The sequence below is a fragment of the Gopherus evgoodei genome, chromosome 6 (assembly GCF_007399415.2).
Source record: "Gopherus evgoodei ecotype Sinaloan lineage chromosome 6, rGopEvg1_v1.p, whole genome shotgun sequence".
NCBI classification, from domain to species: Eukaryota; Metazoa; Chordata; order Testudines; family Testudinidae; genus Gopherus; species Gopherus evgoodei.
Window position 1 is genome coordinate 51,710,938 of NC_044327.1, and position 27,157 is coordinate 51,738,094.

Here is a 27,157-nt window from a genome sequence, read left to right on the forward strand (position 1 = left end):
ACTTCCTAGTCTCCTCCCAAAATATGCCACTCTGGCCTTTTATTCATGGTGTAGCCTGTGGAAATTTGACCATCCAGCAGACAAAGCCAGCCCATGTGCTCTCTCTGGGAGTACCCCAGAAGCATCCCAAGTCCAATGAGGCTATGTCTACACTGTAAAATAATAATGTTTGAACCCTGAGTCCTGGCTTGAATCAGGCTCCAACTCTCTGCTCCCAGGGTCCTAGGTTCCAGCCCTGTTCCAGCCCTGGGTTAGGGTGATTGGGAGGCAGGGGAAGTAGTTGTTAGGCTTGAGCCTATTTGAACCCTGTGCTAACTCTACTGCATAAGCACACCCAGATAGCCCGTCACAGCTAGCTGCGGCAGCAGGCAGGTACTCCTGTCCGGGGAGCTATGGGGGACACTCCTCAGCAGAAGGTATGAGACAAGCAGGAACGGCCCCTAGGTCGGGAGGGGCGGAGCAGCTCAGCACCTTGTCAGCTGCACCCGCACGTGCAGCTGAAGAAAACTGCTGGAATTGCCCCATTCCCTAACCGCCGGCAACCGCAACCAATCCCGCCCATAACCGTCCCACAGCTGCTCACGAGGCAAGCGCGTGTCTAGAGGAGAGCAAGCGAGCGCACGCGCCGACTCCAACGCCTTCCCAACCTCTGCGCGCGCTGCGCACTTTAGCCCTCCCTCTCTTACTCTACGCCTTTTGCTCTAATGGCCTCTAAATGGTTGGTTGGAGAAGGTGGAGGAGACGGGTGATGTCATTGTCTGACGCGTGTGATAGCGCGCTCTGTGATTGGCTGGCGCCGCCCGCCAATAAACGTTGAATTGTTGGATTCAAATTGAGTGGAAAGCTGAAGAGGTCAGTTGATGAGCGGGCGCTGTCTCAGGGTGAGGGACGCGAGTTGGGTCCTGCTGGTGTAGCTGCCTCCGCCATGGCCCACAAGCAGATCTACTACTCCGACAAATACTTCGACGAGCACTACGAGTATCGGTGCGTGGGGTGGGGGCTGCTCCTCGCTCTGCTTCACCCTCTTCCGTGCCGCGGGGCGTGCGCCGGCGGGGCTCGCGTAGGGGTCTCCGGGGAGGGGGCGCGGGGCGCAGCGCTCTCTGGGATGGGGGGTGTAAATGCTTTGCCCGCTGCTCCTCTGGGGGGGGGGGTGTCGGCGGGGCCAGTGACTCTTCTGAGGTGACGGGGTTCGGGGAGCTCAGGTCAGAATATGGCGCTCTAATATCGGGGACCGCCTCAGGGTCTCCTCGAGCGCAGACGCCGCCGAGTCTGCCCAGTAAATGAGGGGACGGGTTGGGGGAACAATGGGCGGGGAGCCTGAGGCGGTCGGGCTGTGTTCGCTGAAGGGACTCGCGAGCTAGTGACGAAGTTGCGGGTCCTGCTCGGAGCCCTCAGCGCCGTCTCCCGGGGGAGGCAGGTTTGCTGGTGCTGAACTCGGGGGAGTTGCCGCGAGCTCGCCGGAACTTCCGCGTCCCTGGAATTCATTGAGGCAAACTCTAGCGGCCATAGCTGAGCGCTGGCGGGCTCGCAGATCCCTTACCCACCCGGAGCAGCGGTGGGACTGGGTTTTACTGCTTGTAAACAACCCTGATCTCTGGGATGGGGTGACAACAATGGCAGCTGCCTATTGGCCACATCGGGGGAGACTCCTCTGGCTCCCTCCAGAACCTGACTGTGCTTTCACTGCTTCAGAGTGAGGCAGTCACTTTATACATCTCCCTGAGACCACGTGGCCTGGGCAGTTGGCACTTAGCCTTTTCGGGCGTAGCTGCTCTGCAGTGCAAGGGAGTCCTGGAGCTTTAACTTGACGTGTAGTAGTAACTCTCACAATACTCTGAACAAATCTTAGCGTTAAGATGCCATGCTTTCTGTGGGAAGTTTTGCTCTGGGTGCGTGTATATTGGTGACTGCTTATATGCAGGTTAATGACATTGAGCACAAGGCTATAGGATAGATGACCTCTTGCTTACCCCACTTGAATGTTTTGTTCATTCAAGCCTGAAACAATGCTGTGTAACCAGTTTGCATAATAGGGAGGCAGAATGTAACTCTTATCAGAGGGAAGATGTAAACAGACTGCTCAGTGCCCTATGGAAGGCACTACAATGCCTCAGTTTCATGTTACTCTCACCAAGATAGGCTTGTGATCTGTATATACAGTTTGGTATTCAGGTCAGACTGTCTTGGTCAGCAGTTGACTTGGCAGTGATAAATGAATCATGGCTGGTGGTATAAGAATGTTGCTTTGTATGTTTCCTAAAACCACTTATCTACCTGACCAGATAAGGGTTTTCTTCTCTTAAACAGTGTGGCAATAATCAGTTGCCTAGTCTAGCACATCTTTATCAAAGCAAAGAGTGCTCCTGGCAAGAATTCTCTCCTGGCTTGCAAATATTTCAGATGAAGTGGGGAATGGAGTGCATGATTACACCTTCCCTTAAAGGGCTGAAGGTTTAACATCTACCATACTGGCTCTTGGTTTTCAAGATCTAGCATACCACCTCTTAAGCTTAAGTATTTTAATATGAACACTTAAATCTGCATGAATTAAAACTGTTGCATCTTTAAATAGCCTGTATATTGTCATTGGTACATCAACATGTAGAACAGTTGATGTCTCTCCTAGGGTAGTGAATGGCACCCTCAGGAAACTTGAGAACAGGAGGACATCCTTCCAGCAGCTGGGACAGAGAGAGATCGAGAGGGGCACAATATCTTAGGAAAAGTGCACTAGACTTCCCACTGGTGGTCAGGATAATGCTGAGTTGCCTGATACCTCAGTCTGGAGGATATAGTTCTGGACTTTGAGCCCTGCTTAAGAGATTTCTCTAGGAAAGGTGGTAAGGGTTATAGCCTACAAATACAAGTGTCATCAAAAAGAAAACTGATCTGTACTGTAGGATAACTTTAGTATTATATTTATCAACAGACATGTGATGTTACCCAGAGAGCTTTCAAAGCAAGTACCAAAAACCCATCTAATGTCTGAAGAGGAATGGAGAAGGCTTGGTGTCCAGCAAAGTCTTGGCTGGGTCCATTACATGATCCATGAGCCAGGTAAATGAAATGACTGTTCTATAGCTGTAATGGCACTCTTAACTGGCAGCACAGGTACTTGTTGGGATTAGAAGGACACCCTGAATCTTTGGCTACTAGCAATACCCAGGCCATGTCTACATCTAAAATTTTGCAGCGCTGGTTGTTACAGCTGTATTAGTACAGCTGTATAGGGCCAGCGCTGCAGAGTGGCCACACTTACAGCAGCCAGCGCTGCAAGTGGTGTTAGATGTGGCCACACTGCAGCGCTGTTGGGCAGCTTCAAGGGGGGTTCCGGGAACGCGAGAGCAAACCGGGAAAGGAGACCCGCTTCGCCGCGGTTTGCTCTCGCGTTCCCGGAGCCACCCAGCAAACCGCAGGGAAGGAGACCTGCTTGCTCGGCGTTCCGGGAACGAGAGAGCAAACCGGGAAAGGAGACCCGCTTCGCCGCGGTTTGCTCTCGCGTTCCCGGAGCCACCCAGCAAACCGCAGGGAAGGAGACCTGCTTGCTCGGCGTTCCGGGAACGAGAGAGCAAACCGGGAAAGGAGACCCACTTGATTACCAGAGGCTTCCTCCTTCCACGGAGGTCAAGAAAAGCGCTGGTAAGTGTCTACATTGGATTACCAGCGCTGGATCACCAGCGCTGGATCCTCTACACCCGAGACAAAACGGGAGTACGGCCAGCGCTGCAAACAGGGAGTTGCAGTGCTGGTGATGCCCTGCAGATGTGTACACCTTCAAAGTTGCAGCGCTGTAACTCCCTCACCAGCGCTGCAACTTTCTGATGTAGACAAGCCCCCAGTGTTACAGGAAGCAAAAGATTGTCACAACTCTAGTTATTTGGTAAAACTAACAGCAGTGGAGAAGCATTGGAGTCATTTTTTGTGGAGGGTGTGGCTTAAAATTTCCCTAACACTTTCTTTTAGACCCAGGGCAGGATTTCTCCACACTACTCAGCAGGTAGCGATCAATCTATCAGGGACTGATTTATTGCATTGTGTCAAGATGCAATAGACTGATTTTTCTCCCCCTGCCCAAATGCGCTCCCCATCAACTCCAGAACTCCACCAGGGTGAGAGGCGGAAGCAGAGTCGACGGGGGAGCCGCAGCCATCAGGACTGGAGGGAAGTTGATCTAAGATATGTCGACTTCAGCTAAGAGAATAGCATAGCTGAAGTTGCATGTATTAGATTGATTTCACCCCCCACCCCCATTGTTAGACCAGGGCTCTAAGTTTAACTAGTGGGCATCTCATGTCTAGTTTGTAGCTTTCAAACTTTTCAAGCCCTGAACTAGAAAACTGACATGTTGCTATCTGCTAGATTAAAGTTGAGACACTTGGATATACATAACTGTATAACTTGGTCTTCGTGAACCAGAATAAAACTGTCATCCAAGTGGCTATATATTATAGCTGATTTGCTAGAAATGACAGAAGTTAAAGATTAGAAGATCTTAACTGAAGGGACTTACTAGATAAAGCAGTTTATATTAAACTGTAGTAATATAATCTTTGTATCAAAGTACAAGTGACTCAATTTCAGACCCGACTTTGATGCTAATAACGAGTGTTTTAAGAATAAAACTAGTACAAACCTGACTGAAAGTTAACTGTCAGTGGACAACTGCAGGTGATATGTGAGTGGTCTTCAAAGTTTGATGGTTGGTAGAACCAGTGAGCAAATTCAACCAAAGGTCGATTCAAATTTTCTGCTAGCATGGCCATTCCTTCCAAAGACTTATTGCATTATTTCACGCTGCAGCTTAAGGATGTGCATGTGCCACTTGGCCTGACGGCTTTGTTTAAACAAGGAAGTTGAGCCAATTAACTAGATCTACCCAGAAATCTAGTTAAATTAGTGTACCCACTTGTAGGGACGCTCTTGAGCTGGTTTAAAACAGACAAGCCAAGTCTCTACTAGAAAAGGTAGTCTGGTATAGCCAACCTGTAGTGTTGATGATGGAGCATAAAGGTAAGCTATACTGGCAAGAGCACACTATCTTAGTAAGCAAAACAAGCCAATATAAGCCATCTACATTAGGAGGGTTGGTATGAAAATGTTGTGAAAAATCAAACTCAGCTGACTTTGCTCTACTAGCAATAGTCTTCTATTAAACTGGAACAAATTCCTTACTGAAACAAGGTCTAAGGAGTTGATCATCATATGCTCGTTCATTAGGTACATGTGGGGAGATGTAATTCCATGCTAAAATGCACTGATCAGGCACTCAACACTTAACCTTCCAAGTACTTGAAACTTGAGCATTCATGGAAATATCTAACTGATGTAATTCCTATTTTAATTTTGAGTGGCCTCTCTTGGCACCAAGGGTGAAACCTCTTAAACGCACCTAATTGGCTTAAGAGCCAAAATGAGGTGCTTATAAAAACTTTACCCCATATAGAGGGGCAAGCTTGAAGGCACTGTATATAGGAATAGTCACTTTTTTCTTACACTCAGTGGGGAGGCATTTTCTCTAGTAAATGTAGTAATTGAGTACTAAGCTGTTGTACACAAATGTATAGGACTGGCAATGACAAATATTGCATGTTAACATTGAAATTTGTGTTCAATCTTATTTCCACAGAACCACACATCCTTCTCTTTAGACGACCTCTTCCGAAAGATCAACAAAAATGAACTTTTTTCTGGAAAACTTCTATTAAATCTTCTGGAACTTTATGTATATGTGTATATATGTTGGTAGTATTCAGTGAATACTTGAAAAAAATGTACAAAACATACATCCGTATCTGTGCATGAGCTGTATTATTCACAGCAACAGAGCTCAGTCAAATGCAATTCCAGGTAGGCTGCTATGGTGTCTAAAGATTAATAAAAACATATTCCTTTACTGTAATATAAATGCCTATTTCACTTTTTATTAAATTTTGTTTAATAAAGTGTTCATGTTGCATGTGTATGTCCTGACTATAGACTTTCACTTATTACATGTATTTTTTCTTTAGAAACCTTACTTTCAATACTGAGCAGCTCTGTACAGCATTGTAATTACAAATGTTTGACTAGTTCAAAGCCCATGGATTCCCAACTCTTCACAATGGATCTGAAGAAATAAACACTGACTCTGAATTCTAGATACCTACTTTGTGATTTCTTTCTAAGAAATCTTGTGTTAGCAAATAGCAATCAACTATGTGGAATTTAAGTGTTAAGGCTAAACTACTGGAGGAGGAGGTACCTGTCCAAAACTGATCATTAAATCACTGGATAGGCCAAAAAGTGACTTCACAGTGACCTAGTTTTTCCACTATGACATACCTGTCCCTGGGAAGACACAGTTGCTGGCTGGTTACTCTGAATCAAGAATCTCTTCACAAAACAGGTTAATCTAGGCTTCATTGCCTCAGAATGTGCCCTATCACTTTGCTGCCCTTAGGCTATTTGAGCCACCTCTCAAATCACTTTAGTATGATGAAGGCTAGTCAGAAGATCACACTAAAACAGGCTGGAGCATGCAGTTAGCTGTCCTGGCTTTAAGATTACAAATAGCCCATGTGCTTCTTGAGTTTGCATTCAGTGAGTAGCAAAAATCCTGTGCTATCCACGTATTAGATAAAAATCTCTAGCTACAGCTATGTCTAAGTCTTCTGACCACTCATTTCCCTCTGAAGAATTTCCTGCTATAATTTTATATCTATGCCATTTCACCTCAAGACTTGCAATACACTTTCACAGGCTGTAGTGTAAATTAAATCCAAGTTGCTGCAGTATCAGCTCAGTCACCTGTATTTGTGGATTTCTAGGTAGCAGTTGCAGGTGTGTGACAATGACCTAAACTGTTTGGCTCTATGCCATCACACATGAGTAGAAGTACTTAAGCCTCTTGATTTAAAAAGTAAATGGCTACTAACTGGGCCTTCTCCCTAAAGGTCTCTTAACATTAGTGCTTCCCTTTAGAAAAGGCATAATTTATCAAAACTTGAAGTATAAGTATGCTGTCTACTAGAGGTGTATGAGGGGAAAATATATTAGCTGACAATACTCTAGCCCATTAATCATGGTTTGTACTTAATCACAGTGTAAGCTATGGCCTGAGAATACATTCTTGAAAGGTGAATAGGGTACAGTAATGGCTATTCCACTGCAGCCGTTTTATTCAGAACTGCGTGTAGATTCAAGGCATTAGATTGTAGAATGGTATCGGTTGATAAGGTCATGAGGCTAGAATTGTCTTAATATCTTTTGTAGAGCTGAATTGCAAAAATCTTTAACGTAACTTCCTAAATTATGTAGAGTGTTGTAGCTGTGTTGGCCTAAGATATTAGAGAGAGAAGGTAGGTGAGGTAATAATTTTGGACAAACTTCTGTTGGCGAGAGAAACAAGCTTTCGAGCTTACACTGAGCTCTTTGTGTCTAAATTAGGGCTGATCTATTCTGGGGGGGTCGATCTAAGAGAGGCAACTTCAGCTATGCTATTTGCGTAGCTGGAGTCGAAGTATCTTAATTCATCTTATCTGGCTGTCCTCATGGCAGCAAGTAGACAGCTGTGGCTCCCCTGTTGACTCTGCTTACTCCTCTTGCCATGGTGGAGTATGGCATATATTCAGGGATCGATTTATTATGTCTAGATGAGACACAAATCAATCCCCGATAGATTGATCACTACCCACCAATCCGGTGGGTAGTGTAGATGTGGCCTATATCACTTTACTTGTCTCGAAGTTCTATCCTTACACTGGTCAGTAGAAAACATGTCAAGTGCCTATGGCTATATCAGATTTACATTGGGTCTGGCTGTCTGTAATAAACATATTTTATGTCCATGTTGGGCAAGCATATTGCTTTTTGATATGCTAAGCATGACAAAGTTTAAACAGTGAAAATGTCATCCTTGTTTTTTATTTTTCACATAAATGAACTGACTTATGTGAACAATAACTAGCTCATTGTAAATCAGAAATATTTTTCAGACACATGATACAAACATTGAGACTGGGCTCTCTATTAGTGCAGTTTTTCTGTATCATTACCGGTACTTCATCTTATCAAAAGATTTTGTGGAAGAAGAAATTTTATTTATGATCATAAACACATAGTTGCACATAACTGGCATACAAATGGAACAAACAGCCTTAGCAAAAAAATGTGCTTGCGCACACTTCTCACAATGGTGATGATAAACTTTCTTGTTGATGGAGTCATGTACTTGACCCACATGGCTTGCAGTGGAGGGCTGCAAAGATGACATTCAGAGAACAGCAGCTGTGAGCAAGTAATCTTTCCAAAACACATTTTCAGATTAGTGACTACTAACTTTTAAGGGAAATAAAGAGACAAACTGGATGAGGTAAAATATTTTATTGGACCAACTTTTGTTGGTGAGAGAGAGAAGCTTTCAAGCCACGCTAAGCTTTACTTCAGATCTGGTAGAGGTACCTGAAGAAAAGTTCAGTGTAGCTTGAACTCTCACCAACAGAAGTTGATCCAATACAAGTTTTTACCCCATCAACCTTGTCTCTATTATTCTGGAACCAAAATGGCTTCAACTACATGCTGTGAAGGAAATAAAGGACATTTGTATGAAAAGTTTTAAGGGATGCTTCCCCCACAATGTTTTGTTGCTGGTGCAAAATCATACGCTTGTATTCATTTTTGAGTCTTTGCATTGTTATTGATGAAATACAGGACAAGAAGCATCCTGTATTGACTTGATGTAGAACTTCAGGCACCGCAGTGTTTATCACCAGTCATCAGTTTTTTGGGGAGAAGACACCACACATATCTACTGGCAAGTACTTAGTTCATGACTGCTCAGAAATAACAAGAATGCACAGCATAGGAGAAAGGGAGTACTGGGAACAAACTTCCAGTCAAGAAACTGAGTTTTGCATTGCTGATGTACTCACAGCTAGAGGGATCCATATGGTGCTTCCTAGATGGCCAAAGCTCTGTGGTTGGGAGTGGTGGCAATAAAGTGTCCCTTCCCCCACCCCTTTTAAAATTATTTTAAATAGGAAGGAGAGACTATATTGAGATGCCTTTAGTTGCCAACACTCTAAGCAGTTCTCATACTCTTTCTCACTATGTGTAAGAGCAGCCTTGGATGCTGTGTGCATGTGACTATTGGCTGGCTCTACATGCCTTGTTTTATAATTGGGCTGCTGTGGTACTGGCAAAACAAACAGGAGGGGGAGTTTATATAGATGCAGCAAATGTAAATAGAAATGGTGAAAATGGGAAAAAAAAGTGCCTGAATCATTTGTGCAATGATTAGTAGGAATAAAGTGTTCTCAGATGGTTGTAACGCTCTTGGGATTAATTAAATAACAAACCAGTGAAGGAAAAAGAAATACAACTTTAATAAAGTTGAAGAGCATCTCTGGTGAACTCAGGCACACAGCCATGCGGTGGTCCAACCCTTGCCTGCAGGGCACATTGCCAGATGCCTACGTTCATACTACTATCCCTCATAAGGGAAAACCTCTAAATTATAATAGTCTACAAACGTATCGTTGCAGTGGTTATTTGGCCATGGATAGCAAGAGCCAGATAAGAGGGAAAACGCTGGAAAACTGATAAAACCGCCACCACTCCAGATGGATTATTTGCACAAAACAACACAATCATCCTTCCGTGAGGCAAACGCAGAGGAGCGTGTCACCCGGAGGCTCCAGGGGGTACCACTCAGGCTCGCACGCCCCCTGCAAGAGCTTGCATGGCACGTGTTGCAGTGCGGTCACGTGACCAAAACAACAGGCTCCACCTCGTTCCCTCGCTGCTGCCGGTGATTGGAAGGTGACGTAGAACCAGCTGCGCCGCGGCTCTTCTGACGCCATTCGCGGGCGTTGTCGGCCGGTCGGACTCTGGAGTTGGTTTGTGGGCGAGGGGGTGAGTGGCGCTGTTCCCCTTCTCGGCCGGCCATGGCCACGGAGCGGGAGCCAGGCACGGCCAGAGAGGTAAGGCCGGGGAGGCGGCTCTGGGCCGCGCAGGGGTCTGCCCACCCCGCAAGTTGTTACAGAAGCGGGGGCCTGGCTGCACCGCGGGACCTGCTCCGCTGCCGAGTCTGGGGAGCCCCTCGGGGCTCGTGCGCCCTGCAGCTCTGCCCTGGGGGTGGAAACCGCGGCGGTCTCCACCTTGGCCCTACGTGTGACGGGCTAAGGGGCCCCGAGCTGGCCTTTGAGTCCCGGCGGTTTCTTTTTAGAGGAGCCATCAATTTGAAATGATACTTCTGGTCTGAAAATACTTCACCTGCTGTTGCTAGAAGTACCCCACCAGTATTACTGCAACTGAGAGGGAGCTGGGTCGGGGAGATACCTCGTCTTTCAGTTTTTCTTGTGCTTTGGCTGTAAGAGCAAGGCTGAAAGACAGTCAGCTTCGTGCAGGTGAGCTCTGTGCCCGTGCAGAGCCATTTCCAGGTGTAGGAATTTGCTAATATGGCTCTGATTGCAGGGGAGGGGGAGGCATAAGTTTCACACTGTCCTTGTGAAGTCTTAGGACTTGTCTACATGGGAAAGTTTATACTAGTGTAAGCTAAAGTGTGCATATAAACTAATATAGATCTACTGGTATAAACTCCTGGACAATGTTATTCTGGTGTAAAGAAATGGCTCTTTTCAGTTTAGCTGGTGTTGCTTGGGAATGGGTTTAATTGATTCTGCAAACACTCAAATATGCATATAACTTTACTCATGATCAGTTCCAGTAGTATTTGTCCCTGATTCTGCAGCTGGATCCATGCAACTGTTGACTTCTGGGGGTCTTTACATAGGTGTTGGGGTCTGCCTCCTCAGATCCAGTTGAAGGTTTAAGATGTCAGTCCTGCAAAAACATAAAAAACCTTAAAGTTAAATAAGCCTTTACAGAGTCAAGACTCTGGGTTTGGCTACACTTGCAACTCTACAGCGCTGGGAGTTAAAGCTGGGGTCTTCGTACAGCTGTGTAGGGAAAGCGCTGCAGTGTGGCCACATTTGCAGTGGTTTGGGGAGTGGTGCATTATGGGCAGCTATCCCAGCATTCAAGTGGCTGCAATGTGCTTTTCGAAAAAGCGGGGTCGGGTGGAGTGTGACAGGGAGCCTGGGGGGGAGAGTGAGTGGGTTTTTGGAGCTGTGTGTCAGCTCCCTGCCTTGCAAGTTCCGACTCCTTTCCCCACTCCTCTCTCATTCACTAAATGCAAATGGCTATTGTTTTTTTCCTCACAGACCAGATAAGCAGCTGCTCCAAAACGGACCCCCCCACCCCACCCCACAAGCCGTGCTGCTTCTCTCCTCAAACAAACACTAGCTGTGGACATTCATCCCCCTGCATGGCTCTGCTCAAGCAAACAGGAGCTGTGTTTGTTTTGTAGATAAGCAGCCCCGGGAGCCCCGAGTTCACAACAAAACAAAGAGAGGCATCACAATAAAACAAAGAGTGTTATCTTTACTTAAAAGCATTTTGGGAAAATTCCGGAGGTCAGTTGCAGCACAGTAAGATTAATCACTGTTTACACTGGCACTCCAGCACTGTATCAGCGCTGTTCTCTTTATAGGGAGGTGGAATACAACCAGCGCTGTGTGTGCCTTGCCAGTGTAGACGGGGAGTGAGTTACAGCGCTGTAATTCTCCAGTGTAACCAAGCCCTCCGTTGTTTCTGTGAGGCTTTGACGCAACATCAAGGAAGAGAGAATCTTTTATGAAAAGGAACATATATTTATGAAACTACAAATAAAAGAGGAGTCAGGAGTTCATATGGTATCTGAAACCTCTTAATAATTTTTAAAGATGGTGTTTGTTCTAATTATCCCAAACAATTAAAAGAAGTTTGTATTTTGTGCAGCATAAGAGACTACATTCAATGTGTCGATCTGTGTGTGAAATATACTTTTTTCCCAAAAGCCCTGAAATAGTCACTTTTGTCAGATACTTGTGAAGGAGAGAAGCAAGTAATTCAAAGCAGCATATACAATATTAAGAGCATACTTAAAAGCGAACTGCATTAGAATGCTTCAAGTTCTTTGCTAAAATCAGTGTTTTTACCATTACAGCGTTATCAGCAGGAAATGTACTTGAGTTAAGCATTCAGTGAATATATTGCACCAGTACCTTAAGAACCAAAATGTCTCACGTTAAGACACTAAACACATCATAGGCATGGTGAAGTTTGTGTGTATTTGAGAGAGAGAGAATATATATGTAAAGAAACCTATTATTTTTAAGAGTCACCTATGCTGTGGGGTAGTCTTCTATTACATTCATTCTGTGAATAATGCCCCGTTGGTTGTGTGTCAAATATAAAATGTACATATCTAACCAATATGGCACTAATTCCATAGAGATCTCCCAGTCAGCCTGAGATGTCTTTAAAATTAATGATAAACCCCATATGAAAAGTACTTTTATGGTTGGTATTATTTATGCCTTATTCGTTTGTCTGGTAACAGCTTTAACTCCAAAAATAACTTGATTTGTTTTTATACTTGTGTGTGTACATATTTCATGTCCCATTTCTCACCAATGCAATCTGTATTTTGTGTTTAAGTGGCCAGAATATATTTAGCAACAGTTGAAGTGGACACTCTTTCTAACAAATCCATGATGACAAGAATCCATATTATCTGTTGGGTTGTAAAAGCCTTAATCCTCAAATTTCCAGGTGCACGATTAACCACCAGAGGGTGCTCTTGTGCATTCTAAACACTGAAATTACTGTCAATGAAACATTTTTATAAACAAGGTTCCATGTGCCCTTGCATGGATACAGCAATTCATGAAGTTGTCTTTGTTTTACTGCTTTAACAATGAAAACTAATAAAGCAAGTCTTAGTTATGAAGAAATATATAATCAGATTTTAAAATGACTTACTGCATGTATTAGAGTGAATAGAATTTTGAAATACTACTTTCTGCAAGCACAAACTATGAAGTGCCGGCAACAAGTAACATCAATAAATACATTCTGGTTTTAATATTGGAGCCTCCTTTACATTCAGAAGGCCTGTTGAAGGCATTAGTAAATATATTAGTGCTGTGACAATCTCACTGGAAAGATATAGAATATCATGTTTGATCCATATTTTTTAAAAGCAGTCACAATTACTGTACTTTTTGGAGCCAGCATTTTAAAGTAATGCTAATGATCTGCTGAGATTATAATGATTAAGTGACTAATCTGAAAATGGAATATTCTTTTTTGCATCTTGTGTTAAGCAGGATCCTAGCATTTTTGTAATGTACCTTTGTTTTGTGTATTTTCTGTTACATGTAGGCATTATGTGAAAATAACTTTCCAAAAAGCAATCAAATCTTTGCTGTTTGTTTTTTCCCCTTCACTTTCCTTCTGAGAACTTTGTTGCTTCACAACTATTATTATTAGAGCAAGTGAACTAACTAGCTCTTTTTTTATGCAGTTTTGCTCACACAGATGAGGTTGGATTGTTCTTTCCCCACTTACTTTTGCTTAATCTCAAAATTCATGTATCCCAAATACATTTTGTTTCATAGGGCTTCAAGTTCTCAGCAGATGTCAAACCGTTTGTCCCAAAATACACAACAGTAACTGTGGCATGGTCAGAACCTTCAGAAGCATGTGTCTTTCCTACTACCTACTATCCACGTGTTCAGGAACAGTCTGTGGATAAGTATGTGTTTTTCTGAATCTCATATGGGTAACTTTTTAACCTTCTAGTGCCTTGACTTTGACTACTTTTCCAAAATTGAAGTAGGAGCCTCTAGTGCTTTAATTCTTCTAACTGTATTAGTGCTTGTCTAATGGTTTAGACTTCTGCATTGCTCTCTGAGTGATACAGATTTGGTACCTACGTTGTTGATCCCAAAGACCTGGTATTGTGGAGTCACTAGAGAAGGGCAAGGAAGAGTCATGTCACTCTGCAGTGCCTAGTCTAGCTGATTCAGATGTGGTGTTTGGCTCTGGAAGAAATTGCATCCAGTCCTGGGGTAGAAGGATGATAAACTATTATATGGATGGGAGAAACAATGGGTATGTATAGAAAAGGAACGGAGGACCCTTAAGAGTGGGAAAGGGGGAGGGTCCCCAATGCCTTCATTCTAGATATAAGGAATCTTCAAGGTCCTTCCTTGGTTCCCTCCCAAAAAAACAAACAAACAAAAACAAAACAACAACAAACCACCAAAAGAACTTCTTAAAGGTAAATCTAGTGAGAATAAGATACTCTTGCAAAAGACCCCCAGACAAATCTATTTTCAGTGTAGCAGTTTTCAGGATTCTCCAATGTAGATTTTACTAAATGGATTGTTAATGCTATATATTAGGATTGAAAAAGAACTCTAACAATTATTACAAGGGTTGGGTTTAATATTCAGTAGGTGTCCTAACTTTTTTACTAGTTTCTCAGAATGGTAAGCATTGGTTTCATTTTAGGCATAATTGCAGTGTCCTGCAACTTATTTACTGCCTAAAAAACCGCCCAAAGATTGTGTTCTTTTTTATACCTTAACTGACTTTTCCCAGGGGCCATCTCAGAATTGTTACAAAATTGTCTTTGTATACACCCTGTATTTTGGATTGTTGTAATCTGTTTAATGATGAGCTGAATGCAAGTCTGATTTCTGACAGAATATAACATAATTAAAGAAATAGTGAGAAGCACCAATATTGTGATTAAGGTTGCATTGTTGGGGACTTAAGTCAGAAAATGAAGGTTAATGGTTGATGCACTGTTGTGCATATGTCTCCATATAAATTAGGATAGGCTGAAATCAAAACAGCTCTTATTACCAGAGAGAGAGAGCGAGAGAGCATTTCTTATTTCAGATATGCAATACACAATATCTACTTATTCCAGAATTGAACAAATATATGAAAATAAGAAAACATCAGGCTTATAAACTTTGGCCACGCTGAGCTTATGCATATCCAATTTTAAAAAACAGTTAACATTTGTTTGCTCAAATTGAGAATGTCACTGCTAGTTGTTCACTTTACATCTGTAAATGTAATTTCTGTGGGAAATGTCTTCACTTTCAGAGGCCTGCTTAGAATTTGGCATGATCTGGTTGGTGGAGACCTTACTGATATCAAATTAGCAAAATATGTGTTTACTGATCTTCTCTTTCCTTTTTAACTTTAACATCTGTTGAATTTGTTGAAGCTGTATTTAAGGCTTCCTTTAGCCAGTAAGCACAACCCAAATATTTACCATCTAAGCACCTTGTACTGTATTGTTTTATTGGGATAAATTCTGTCCCACAGAGTACTGTATTTATACTCCTGTTTTTAAACTATATTTTAAAATGTTTCAGTACGTCATATTTCTTTCCTTGTAGTGAAGTGCATTCGCATGTGCCTCTTAGTTGTATTACACTTTCAAGTCTCTGTCTTTTTAGTTCAGGCTCACTCTGTACCACAAGGAAGTCTGGCAAAATAATAAAGAACTTCCTATCAACTGTTAAAGCTGAAAAATGGAAGTATAACTTTAAGTAAAGCAGAATAGTTTTGAAACTCAGTAACAAATATTTTATAAGTAGAATCATTGTGGTTTTTGAATTTTAAATAACCATTATGAAAGCTTAACTATAAAAAGATTAAAATATTAATGTTTATCTCATGTTTGAGGAAAAACTTGAATTTTATGGCTAAAACACTTATCTAGAAAGCAGTGAGTAAATATTTAATTGAAATTATGGAGAATGCTTTTCTTGGAAAATATTATGCCTGCCTTGATATTGAACAAAATCTTCAACTAAGGAATGGTGTATTTATTTAGGCCACAAATATGTGCGGAAGATGTGTCCTGGGATGGCTCTTCATCTCTTTCTCAATATATATCTGGTAGCATTATGGGATATACTCCACTTGGTGAATACTCTAGCTCGCCGCCTTCGTCTGATGCTGCACCAAATATGTGCTCACTAGCCAGTGCACGGTATAATTATAACAACTACAATCATTCCAGGATAGTTAATGAATGTGGCGAACAAATTTGTCCAGTCAGACAAGAGACTAGAAAGACTCCTAAAGTAAGTGAATACCTTCTTCTGTGAGCTTTAAAATGAATAGTCACTACTTGTTCACTATTGCTTCTACAACAGCTTTTAAAGGGATGTTGTTAGCAGTAATACAGACCAGATTTAGATTTTTATAGTAGTAAGATATTTTTTTTACAGAATCAAAGACCAGTAGAAATCTTTCTGTGAAACTCTGACAATTCAAATATGCACAATATTTTAAAATTCTGCATATTTTATATGTCAAAATAACACAATATAATTGTGCCAGTTTCAACTATTTTGTTACTTTATTTCCAAATACCCATTGGCAAGTACATCTGATACAGACCACAGAAAAGCTTCAGGAAATATTTTTCTGACAAATCGATTCCTTACTAGGCATACTAATACAGAACTTTGAAGAATAATTCATTTAAACTACAATACAGAAACGTATTTCCTACACCCCTCAGAAATAGTGCAAAAGCTTAGGGGAGTCAGGGTAATGAAGCTGAGGGAGAGGGAAGTAGTTGCTGGGAAGGAGGCTGGAAGTGAACTTTGTTGGGTTTGGGTGGAAGGTGTGTGTGTGTGTGAAAATATATATATATATTTTTTGGTGGGTTGGGGGGTGAAATATTAGGGAGCTCCCCCATGCAGACCCTAGCTGACCCTTAGCCTTCCCCATTCAGTCAGGCACATCTGCCCCATCCCAGTACCTCCACTTAGCCAGGCATATCTGCACATGCCTCCATGTGGCCCTGCACTCACTCCCATTCAGCTCCTGGCTCAGTGTTGTCATACCACTAGTGCCTGTGCCTCCACCCTAGTCCCCACCACTAGCTGTTCTGAACCCCAGTCTGAGTGAGCCCCCAGCAGCCCTGTGTGCCCTGCTCTGTTCACCCTCCCCCATGTCCCGTGCCTCATCAGTTTTTCTCACCCAAACTAAAAACCTGAAAAAATTGAGTTTCAGAAAATAGCACCACACAGTATTTCCAAGACGAAATTTGCTTCCCAGCACTGGCAGTTGCTAAGTAATATTAGCATTCTTTTCAGTTTCAGCTACTGCATCCGGGTAATAGCAGCAGTGAAAATAAGAGTGTCTGTTTCTCTCAGCAGCTGCTAATGCTTCCTGGCTCTGTGATTTCCAGACAGCCCTACCATGCATACTGCACAGGGTTTCCAGATTCCCAGCCCTGCTTTGAGTCTGAAAGCCCTGGTGCCTTGGACAGGCCCCATGACACCACTGCCATAGACCTTGGGATGCTGTCCCAGGGCATCCAGGCTTCTTTCTGGGTCTGAGGCAGCAAAGCTGGAAGCTCTAAGATCCCTGGCTTGAGTTGGGGTCCTCCAGGCCTGCAGGCTCCCTGCTGCAGAGCCAGGAGCTGAGTCCCAGTTCAAGTTGGGGCTCCCCCCATGGTAAGGTGAGCATTTGACCAGTCCAAAAATAATTGGCTAAATGTTGGTCAGATATTTAAAGCAGTAATTTATTGGAACATCAACAAAAAGAGTAAGACTTTATGGTCTCCAGTAGGCCTAGATTTAGCCGTAGAGTTTTATACCTAATTCCCAAAATCAGGTTACTTAAAAATGAGTTTTAATTCAGAAAAATGCAAAACACAACAAAGTTCTAAAAAATGAAAGAATGGCACCAGATGCTTGGCCACTCCCTACATCAAAGCATTGCTGGAATATTTGACCATGGTTAATAAAAGCAGGTCAATTGACCAGCCTGCTAAGCCTGTCCAATGGCTTCCAGGCTCTCTGATGCAGAGTTAAGAGCCTAGGAGTCCTGAGAACCCTGGCTCAGCTGGGTCTTCCAGGGCTACCCTGGAGCTGCAGACTCTGGAAGCTCAAGCCAGGAATCGAGGAGGGTGTGGACAGTTTTCTTCAGAGCTGCATGGACACTGAAATGGTGAATGTAGACAAGGGGAAACGAATCAGACCAGCAAATCAGCATTTTCTGACCAGCTCTCACTGTAACAAGCATGGGAAATGTTGTCTGTGAGGCAAGTGGAGAAGCAGGAAGCTGGGTAGCAAGGATAGTAAAGTGGGGGGCTAAGAGGTATAAAGGTGATCTAAGGAGTGTGTATGGTTCCCTTTCCCTGCAGGAAGTCAACCCTATTCCAGCTGCACACTCCCAGAATTGGTCGGGAAAGTATGGAGGGGAGAAGAAGGTGGATTGGGGCAGTATCCAGAGTCAGACACAGATGGTCAGGAGCCAAAGTAGTTCCTTGGAAGAGAAGGTACTGGATTGCAGGTAGAAGGAGAGCTGAGCAGAGCCTGTATCCAGGACAGTGAAAAAAGAGTTGAACACAGGACTATGTCCTTGAGTGGAGCACGACAGGACAGTGGTCAGCTGAAGTAAAGTGAGGCAGAGTGTGGTACCCATTGAAGGGGAGGAGAGGAGAGGAGGGAGCACAGATTAGTGTTTAGAAAATGATGCCCACCATCAAGGAAAGAATAATGGAGGCAGTTTCACAGTCTGGGGGGATTTTTTTATTTGTGCATTTTAGAATGAATTTCCTGAAATTCTGAGAAAGGGAGGTAAGTCCCCCAAAGAGTTAAATTAAAAAATAAAACAAACCCTGCCAAAAAGCAGCGTGATGTTAAGCCATTGTCTTGATGATTTTGGTCTGTTGTGATTTTGAACTTGTTAAGTTAGCAGTTTTGCAGGCAGCATGCAACTCGGACTGCCTGTCCTGAAATTGCATCCACGTGGCTGGCCTTCTGCACCAGTGCTGAGCCCTACTGACTCCAGTAAAACCCTCTCTGTGTGCGGGAGCCCACCCACGTAGATACAGTTGCAGGATCAGAGCCTAAGGATGCATTAACGTGAAGTGTCAGGAGAACCTCAAAGTCCAATTGATTAGAAATAAGTGGACTAATCTAGTTTTGTTGTCCAAACTGAGAGACATGGAAAAAACTAAATAGCAGAAATAACAAAATGTAAATCAAATTTAATAATCTAATATGTTTCTCTGATTTTTATTGGTCCTCAAACTGTGTTGATTATTTTAGTACTAATTTAAAGTCCAAACTCTTTAGTTATACTTAACTAGGATAACCTTAAGTTATGGTAATACACTTTGTCAGATCACCATATTTGCAACTAAAAAATCTTCTGGAAAGGTTTTCATTTAACCAACCAATTCATTGTTTCTTACAGAGGAGATCAAAAGGTGATGAGCAGAAATTGGACAATAAAAGGCTTGATGGAAGTGACTCATCAGACAGAACAGCAAATAGAAGTTCACTTCATACTTCTGTGTATGGCAGAGATGCTTTGAAACCAGGTATGGGTGCTAATATGTGGCTTAGTTAAAATATATGCAGTAGAAATTATAATTGTTGACTATTTAGTAGTTTCTACTTTAGTGTGACTATGTTTCTGAATCTAGAAGTGCCAGGTCAATGGGTATGGGGAGAATACTTCTTCAGGTGACTCCCTTTTTGAGAGAGGACCATGAATAACCTTTATTTGCTGACTCCACAACATAAGGTAGATTGATATGAAGAACTTCCTAGGCAAGCAACTAACTTTAAAATTACTCCTAGGTTCACTGTTAAATTACTCTCTCTGTCTTTTTTATAATGATTAGTATATCAACGTTTTCAAAATGTTATTGTTGATCTGAAACTATTCTGTAACAATTAATGTGCTTGGGTATCGTGATAGTTGAGGTGATGTAAAAATCTAGGTATAATTTAGTGAGTATAAACTGATGGCTTCTTTTACTTTACATATTTTAACTAGACAGATCTAATAAAGCCATGAACAGGAAATCAAAACTGATTCCAAAAAACGAGTCTCTTCCAAAACCTGCCTTTGAAGTTACCCTTTCGGATTTCCCCAAGTTGCAGACTCTGGGGAGCAATGATGTAGTGGACCTACAAAAACATAAATGGGGGCCATTATGCTCAAATGAAGGCAATACTGCACTCTTGAGGCAACCAGTGAGAACCCAGACTTCTGCTTTGGTGACGACAGAGGTTAGTTGTTGTTGTTTTTACTTTGGAGCCTTATAGAGTATTTCATAAAATGACTTGTTCAGTGATTCATTAAACCACTTGTGTCCTCAGTAGGGTGATTTAAGTAACAAATAGCTTGCAGAGGGAAAAGATAGGGCAAGGCAGGCTGCAGACTATCACTATAATAAAGTAGGAGACAATTGCTTGAGAGTAGACTAGGAATTTAAACTATTAGTCCTGGGGGAATTCTGTACCTAAACATTCTCCACACAGTATTTTAAAATTCTGCATGTGTTATTTTGATAAGTAATATAATCACTCCAGTTTCAATTATTTTGGTAACTTATTTCAAAATAATTGTCAACAAGTATGTTAACACCACCCACAAAACAAGACACTCTCCCTCCTCCCCAGGAGTAGTTACAGAAACCCCTACAACAACCCAGCTCCAGTTGGGAGGTACTGGAAGGGGTTGTGTGAGGTTAGGCCAGGGGTTCCAGGCGCCTGTGGGGGCATCTAAATGGCATTTTGGTAGCGACGCCTCTGGATGATGCTGCTCTTCGGCGGCAACGACATTTCGGCGGATGGTCGACTGCTTCCATGGTGCTTGCCAAACGGAAAAGGTTGGAGACCACTGGGTCAGGCAATCCACTCACTGTGAGCTGGGCTCTGCAGACTTCAGTGGCCCCTAAGGGTGGCCAGCAACTCTGCAGCCTCAGTTCTGCAGGGGAAACACAGAATTCTGCACAAATTTTGCATTGCACAGTGGCGCAGTTTACTCCTGTGGGAGTTCTATAATAGCTAGTATCTTGCCTAATATACATTAGATTTCTGCTTAATAGCAATCCTGATATTAGCAACTTCTGGTTAATGACAGCGTATTGCTGCGAACCAATTCCAGCTCATTTCAAAAAATGTCCAAATCCCATTGACTTTTTTTTTTTGTTCATTGCGTTAGTTAACTGTGATTGACAGCCCTGCTTATTAGCAACTGGTGGATAACAGCAACTCCTCAAGTGCCAGCAAAAAGTTACTATTAAGTTGAATCTATCATAGAAAGAAATTTTTTTTTCCCCCCATATGCAGTAAAATATCCTGTGATTCTCACACCTGGGATCTTGCATGCTTCAGTAGCCCATCCCCTCCTTGTTCCCTTCAGCTACTTTGTTATGTGTGTAGGGGGGAGAGAAGGTAACCACCACCACCTCTGTGCATGGCATTACCTCTGGATTAATGACTGACATGCATCAGCTTCAGCCAGTCATTAATTCCCAGGAAATGCTCTGCACCTCATTTTTATTGCTAAAGTAAGGTAAGTCTGTGTTCTGATTTGCATTTCGTTCACGTAATTGCTGGAGCCTGAGAGCAGGAGTGTCATGGAACCTTTATGCCAGATCTCTGCTGCCGGGGGAGGTCTCCTATGCAGGAGGTATTCTCAGGGTGCCATTTCTACCCCCTTTTAAGATTCATTTATATTAGTTGAATGGTATAAAAGGGTCTTGGTGTGGTTGCAGAATATCATTGGGCCATATGAGTCTAAAATTACGTACACTGGGATTCTTCTGTATTTAAGAATACAAAACAGTATGTTGTTGCTTTATAGGATGAAGCTTCAGTGGAAAACAAAGCTATATTAAAAACTTATACAGAAGCAGGTTCAGTTTCCTCTTCACTAGATACTAGAGGTAAGTGCTGGAGAAACCCCAAAATATCTACCAGCTATTGAGTTTGAATTGACTCTGCATCTCATTAATATAAAAGTTACAGTACTGCTGAATGTTTCTTGAGAATAGACTAAATGTGCAAATTTAAAAATAAAAATCTACAGTGTGGAAACTAACCAGTGAGAGATAATGAAGCAATTGTTTTAATTGCTATGTAAATATCTTGACTTACCACAAACTACTTCCAAAATATATGTAAATAATGGATTTATAGTGTAATGGAGTTCTTAGTTTTCTAGAAGATCTCTAGATTAAATTTTAAGAATTCACTTGTTAAAAGCAAAAATAGCAAAAGGTAAATTGTTCAAGACAAACCACGTTTTAATGCATTCATTTTTCTTTTAGGTCTTAAGTCTCCTCAGATTTATGTATGAGATTATCTTGGAGTTAAGAATATTTTATGTTAATAGATGAGTTCTTATATAATTTCAAATCTATATCCATTTGTATGGCAGCAGAAATGTCTGCTCTCTCAATTGAGGTAACGGCAAGTGGTTAACTCTAGTGTATATAGAATTCACTAGCTAATTGTCCCATTTTTGTCTGTGATGTCATGGACGTTTAAAGAGTAGTGCTGATGTACTGATTCCGCTGCTGCTGCTTTTTTGTTGTTTGGTTAATTAAGAGAAATTATCAGGTTTTGAAGTATAATTATCTTTCTCTTCTGATGTTAAGAGTGGTACTCCTCAAATGTAGTACTTTGCTTTCTATAAAAAAAAAAAGTAGCAAATTACAAGTATCCTTAACAACATTTAGTAAACCTTGATAAGCAAGCTTGTTTTGAGTGGTTGACTAGCTGGTTGTTAATAGCTGTCTTCTTTCAGTGGCTGGCTGAGTCCTTGCCGTTATAAGTATATTTCGTGCGGTTTTTCAGATAAAATGGATCCAATTCAGACTTTACTGTCTGTTTCTGTGTCTGCAGGGCAGTGTCTTGAGAGGACAAATGCAATGTCTTTGCTGCTTGAGTTTGGGACAGTGTCTGTCTGTGTCTCTTCCCCTGCCCCACCCCCCTTGAGATGGCAGACATGTGGTGACTAGTTTTTGTCATGACCTGTGCTCTGGACTCGTGTTCCTTGCTGGCTGAAGGCCAGGATGAAAAAACTGTCTCAGTTTATTGGCAGAGGTCATCAGTGGGAGACTAGAATGCTGGCATCTGCTAAAGAAATCGCCAACTATCAGCAGTGTCATCCAGTATTGTGGCAAGGCAGCTCTGAAAGTGTGGCTGCCTCAGATCTCCTTGATGTAATCTCAGTACAGACTTGAGCACAGGAACTGGTAGCACTACTGGATTAAAACTTCTAATATCTCTGCTAATATTAAATTGATCTCTGCCTTTGATCCATTGATTGTGAGGTGGTGTTGTCTTGTCTCTGAACCCCAGCAGGAGTAGATGGGACTGCCCTTTGGTAATTTTGTTCTTAGGGTCCATGTTGTGTCTCCTCGATTGAATATGTAAATGTTGCCAATTAGGAAGGCTATTGAAGGGTTTTAGTTACTCTCCCAACGCAGCCAGTGCTGTCAAGACATCTGGTCAAATGTCATGGTATAGTAGGGGAGACCACACGGGTGAGATGGTAATGTTTATTGGACCAACTTCTGTTGGTGAGAGACAAGCTTTTGAACCGCACAGAGCTGTGTGGCTTGAAAGCTTGTCTCTCACCAACAGAAGTTGGTCCAATAAAGGATATTGCCTGTTTCATATCCTGGGATTGACACAGCTACATCTATACTACATAGAACATTGATATGGTTGGGACATGGCTAAGAGCTAGCTGGCTGAAGTTCAGCCCAGGTAAGACTGAGGTAGTGTTGATAGTTTGAGTGGGAGAAGGGAGCTGCTGGCAGGAGGTTCTTAATGTGAGGATTCCTACTTCTCTCTGACTCTCAGGGCACTGTCCCACCTTAGTTCTTTATCAGTGCTATTGCGGGGGTGGGGTGATGAGGTGGTATTTAAAACAAGGTTATGCTGGGGTGTTCAATTTCTCATTTTGGCTTTATGGTGGCTGTTTCATTTTTTTTTTTTTTAATCTAACACTTAGAAGCTAGAACCAGTTGGGAGGGGTGGTCCCCTTACATTTAACTGCAGTTTTTCCAAAATTTAGTTTTCAGTTCTTTTGCATGTTAAAGCCCACAGTCTGCATAACAACAAACAAGTGTGCATGCCCAGTGGAGGAAAAATGTAGTAAGGAAACACCTTGGTCTCTAGCTGCCAAGGAACTAATTTGAACATCAGTCAAACTAAATTAAAAACAATTGGAATACCTTGTCGCCAATTGTAGAGGTGGTGGTATTTGATTAATTCGTAAACCTTTTGAATATTCAGTAGCTGGAGAAATAATTTACCTTTTAGATACCTCTGAATATTATTTTTCTTCCCAGCAGCACTTCCTCCAACATCTGCACCTTACTCCACTCAGTCACATTTATCTTGGGCCACCATACTATCGCAGGCGCCAAAGAGAGTTGTTTCCTCACCAGCCTCTGAACTTATTTCCAGTAACCATTCTTGCAGCAAAGAAAAACAAGATGTTCAGGCAAATAAGGTATTCAGAGAATTGTCCGTTACACTCCATTGATCTAACAGTGGTTCTCAAACTATGAGTCAGGACCCTAGAGTGGGTCATAACCCCATTTTAATGAGATCGCTAGGACTGGCATTAGACTTTCTGGGACCTGGGGCTGAAGCCTGAGCCCCACTGATGGGGGCCAAAGCCCCTTAGGCTTTGACTTTGCCTCTCACACCTGGGACAGTGAGGCTCGGTCCGGGAAGGCGGTGCTCAGTTGGGCTCAAGCTTCAGTCTGCCCTCCTGGGGTTGTGTAGTAGTTTTTGTTGTCGGAAGGGGTCATGGTGCAATGAAGTTTGAGATCCCTTAACATCATCCGTTAACATTATTTAAAAAAAAAAAAAAAAAAAAAAGGCCATTAATGTATCTGCAAACTAAATGCCTCTTTGCTAAGGTAGTTTAGGTGTAATTTTATACTTTGTTAGAAGTGGTGTCCATAATTTTAAGTTACACGTCTTTCATATCTTGCTGTCTTCAAAAGTTAAGGTTGAAACGGGGCCTCTTTTAGGAGGAATGTTTTCTGCCCAAATCACTGTATCCAAGGTATGCTGTGATAGTTGTGCTGTACGTTTACAGCAGTATATTCTCTGCTGTGCTCTAATTGCTGCTGGGTCTTAACACATGGGCAGAGTTTGATCATTTATCACAATGTAGATTGGTTAGGGCATACTTTGTTGTACATATTTGATCGTTGTACATAGGTTTGGTGGCTTTTAAAATATTTTTATTTGTATTCTGATACTAGTCATCTGTAAATAGCTGATTTACTTTACTCATGGTCTTTCAATAGTCAAAAACAAGAAATGATGCTAGTGAAACTGAGCCTGAAGAAGTTTCAGAAAAGAAGAAGAAAAAAAAGAAAAAGAAGCCTAAATCAAATCCTGAAGAGGAAAAACCTCAAAATGAAAGCTTTATAGTACAGGAACCACCAAGGATTGAGGTACAGTTGAATGTTTTGGTAATATGTGTACATAAAGGGATTGGTGTGTGATTTCTAATGTGTAGAAACCTGGATTCAGATCTGTGATGTAAACTGATTCTGTAGATATATTTAAGAAGGCAGTTTTCTCCTAGTCCCAAAGTACAGTTGTGACTGGAATCCCAGGGGAGCCAGCTGAGGTCACTCAATTAGGGTGAACTGCAAAGAATGGGACAGACAATCCCCAAAGCTGATGCATATTCCAATACTTATATTTACCAAGCCAGCACAAAGTAGCTTCCATAATAACCCCAGAAACAACAACACAGTTCCCTTAAAGTAACCCAGCCTCAAGCCTCTACCTAGGCACCCAAGTCAGATCTGATGGGGATTAATAAAATTTATTCATCGTACAAAAAAGGTTCTACTCCTCCCAAAGGATGGGACACATTATCTTCCACATCAGTGAATATTCCAGATCTGACCTAAATACACGTTTATAGATGCATCTTATTAACTAAACTAAAATTTATTTTAAAAAGAAAAGGGAGAAAGGATTGGTTAAAAGATCAGTATACATACAGACATGAGTCAGTCTTGAGATTCAGATTCATAGCAGAAACAATGAGCTTTGTAGATGCGAAGAGTTCTTTCAGAAGTAGTCCATAGGTTATAGTCCATGTTTATATTTCAGGGCGGTCAATTCGGAACTGGGATCTCAATCCTTGTGGCTCAGGCTTCCCTGCATGAAACCTCAAGCAGATCTGAGATAAATGGGATCGGGACCCAAGGGTCTTTTATACCATTTTCTAGCAGCCACTTGACCATAGAGTTCTGAGTTAACAATAGGCTTTTGTAGTAACCTTCTGTTTCCTAAGCGCAACCAGTAATTAGTTACACAAATTAACATAGGGCAATGTATCCATTAGGCAGTCTGTCACAAACTTCAAAGAGATAAATAGACATTGACATTATTTCACCCAAGTTGCATCTAAATGTTAATACTCCCTTTTGATCTCTGAATTAATAGTTCTAGTGACAGACAAGGACTGTCTGTTTACATGGCTAAAGTTTGAGTGCACACAGACGTTAGTATCGCTTCTAACAATATAGGTTTATATTTCAAAATTCTAGCCAATCTAACATCAAATGGCCATAATTACCATTTCTAATATGTCTCAACAGGTTGGCTCTGGGTTAGTTAGCCTGCAAGCTGTTAAACCCTTTCCGGCCGTGTGTTACACTTTGTATAAGATTCATTGCAATTATCTAACAGTGGTAGCAATAATGGTTTGCTTGGTTATATTTTAATTAGAGAAAGTGACAACAGTCTATTACAAAACCCTAACTAAGAAGTTAGGCAAATCAGACTGTATGTGACAACAGAGATCAGAGAGAAATATAGGGTGTGGTAGCATGACACTTGCACCTGTTTATGTCCCACTGAATTCCATGCCAGTACTAGTAGATTCCTCTGCAGGATTTGTGGCCATAATGTGCATCATGACTACAAGCAGCCAAAACATTCAACTTGGGATTTCTTTTTTGGTAGCAAAGGAAGTAATTAAAATCTGTTTCTTACTGCTTAGTTACACTGTACAGCTAACAGCGTGTCATGTGCTTCAGATTAAATATTATATTGGAGTGGGGGAAGATCCAGTTGATTTCTCCAATATAATTATTCAGGAGTAAATCCGATGTTCTGCTAGGTCAAGATTACACATGTACACTTTTGTGTACTACATTTTAAAAAACAAACAGAACTTCTTAGTGCTAAGTAGTAACTCTGAACATTTTCCCCGAAAGTTATAGAATTGTTTCTTTTTGTGTTTGTACATTGGACAGCACTTTGTACGTTAATTTTTGTTTCTCTAGTAAATGAAGCAGTTTCCATTTGTTTATGTGACTATTTCCTCCTGCCACAGTGAGGGGGAGAGGCGTTTTTAAAAATGTGTGGTAAAATGTTGAACTAATTGGGACTTGGAGGGCAGGACATGTAGGACCTCAGAATACCCGATTTTTTTGAGATTATCT

General features: G+C 42.0%; 2 protein-coding genes across 2 annotated transcripts in view; both read left to right on the forward strand.

Annotated features, from left to right (window-relative positions):
- Positions 1 to 860: 860 nt before the first annotated feature.
- On the forward strand, positions 861 to 6,115 carry CKS2 (CDC28 protein kinase regulatory subunit 2). Its single transcript, XM_030567094.1, has 3 exons — positions 861 to 984; positions 2,930 to 3,057; positions 5,627 to 6,115. Exons 1-3 carry the CDS (start codon positions 926 to 928, stop codon positions 5,677 to 5,679), a joined length of 240 nt encoding a protein of 79 aa, XP_030422954.1. The 5' UTR covers positions 861 to 925; the 3' UTR covers positions 5,680 to 6,115.
- Positions 6,116 to 9,799: 3,684 nt separating this feature from the next.
- Positions 9,800 to 27,157, forward strand: part of SECISBP2 (SECIS binding protein 2) — a 46,975-nt gene continuing 29,617 nt past the window's right edge. Inside the window, 8 exon segments of the mRNA XM_030568014.1 lie at positions 9,800 to 9,959; positions 13,482 to 13,618; positions 15,722 to 15,977; positions 19,114 to 19,240; positions 19,702 to 19,937; positions 21,520 to 21,601; positions 24,020 to 24,183; positions 24,995 to 25,144. Coding sequence (XP_030423874.1) covers positions 9,924 to 9,959; positions 13,482 to 13,618; positions 15,722 to 15,977; positions 19,114 to 19,240; positions 19,702 to 19,937; positions 21,520 to 21,601; positions 24,020 to 24,183; positions 24,995 to 25,144 — 1,188 coding nt within the window. The 5' untranslated portion in view covers positions 9,800 to 9,923.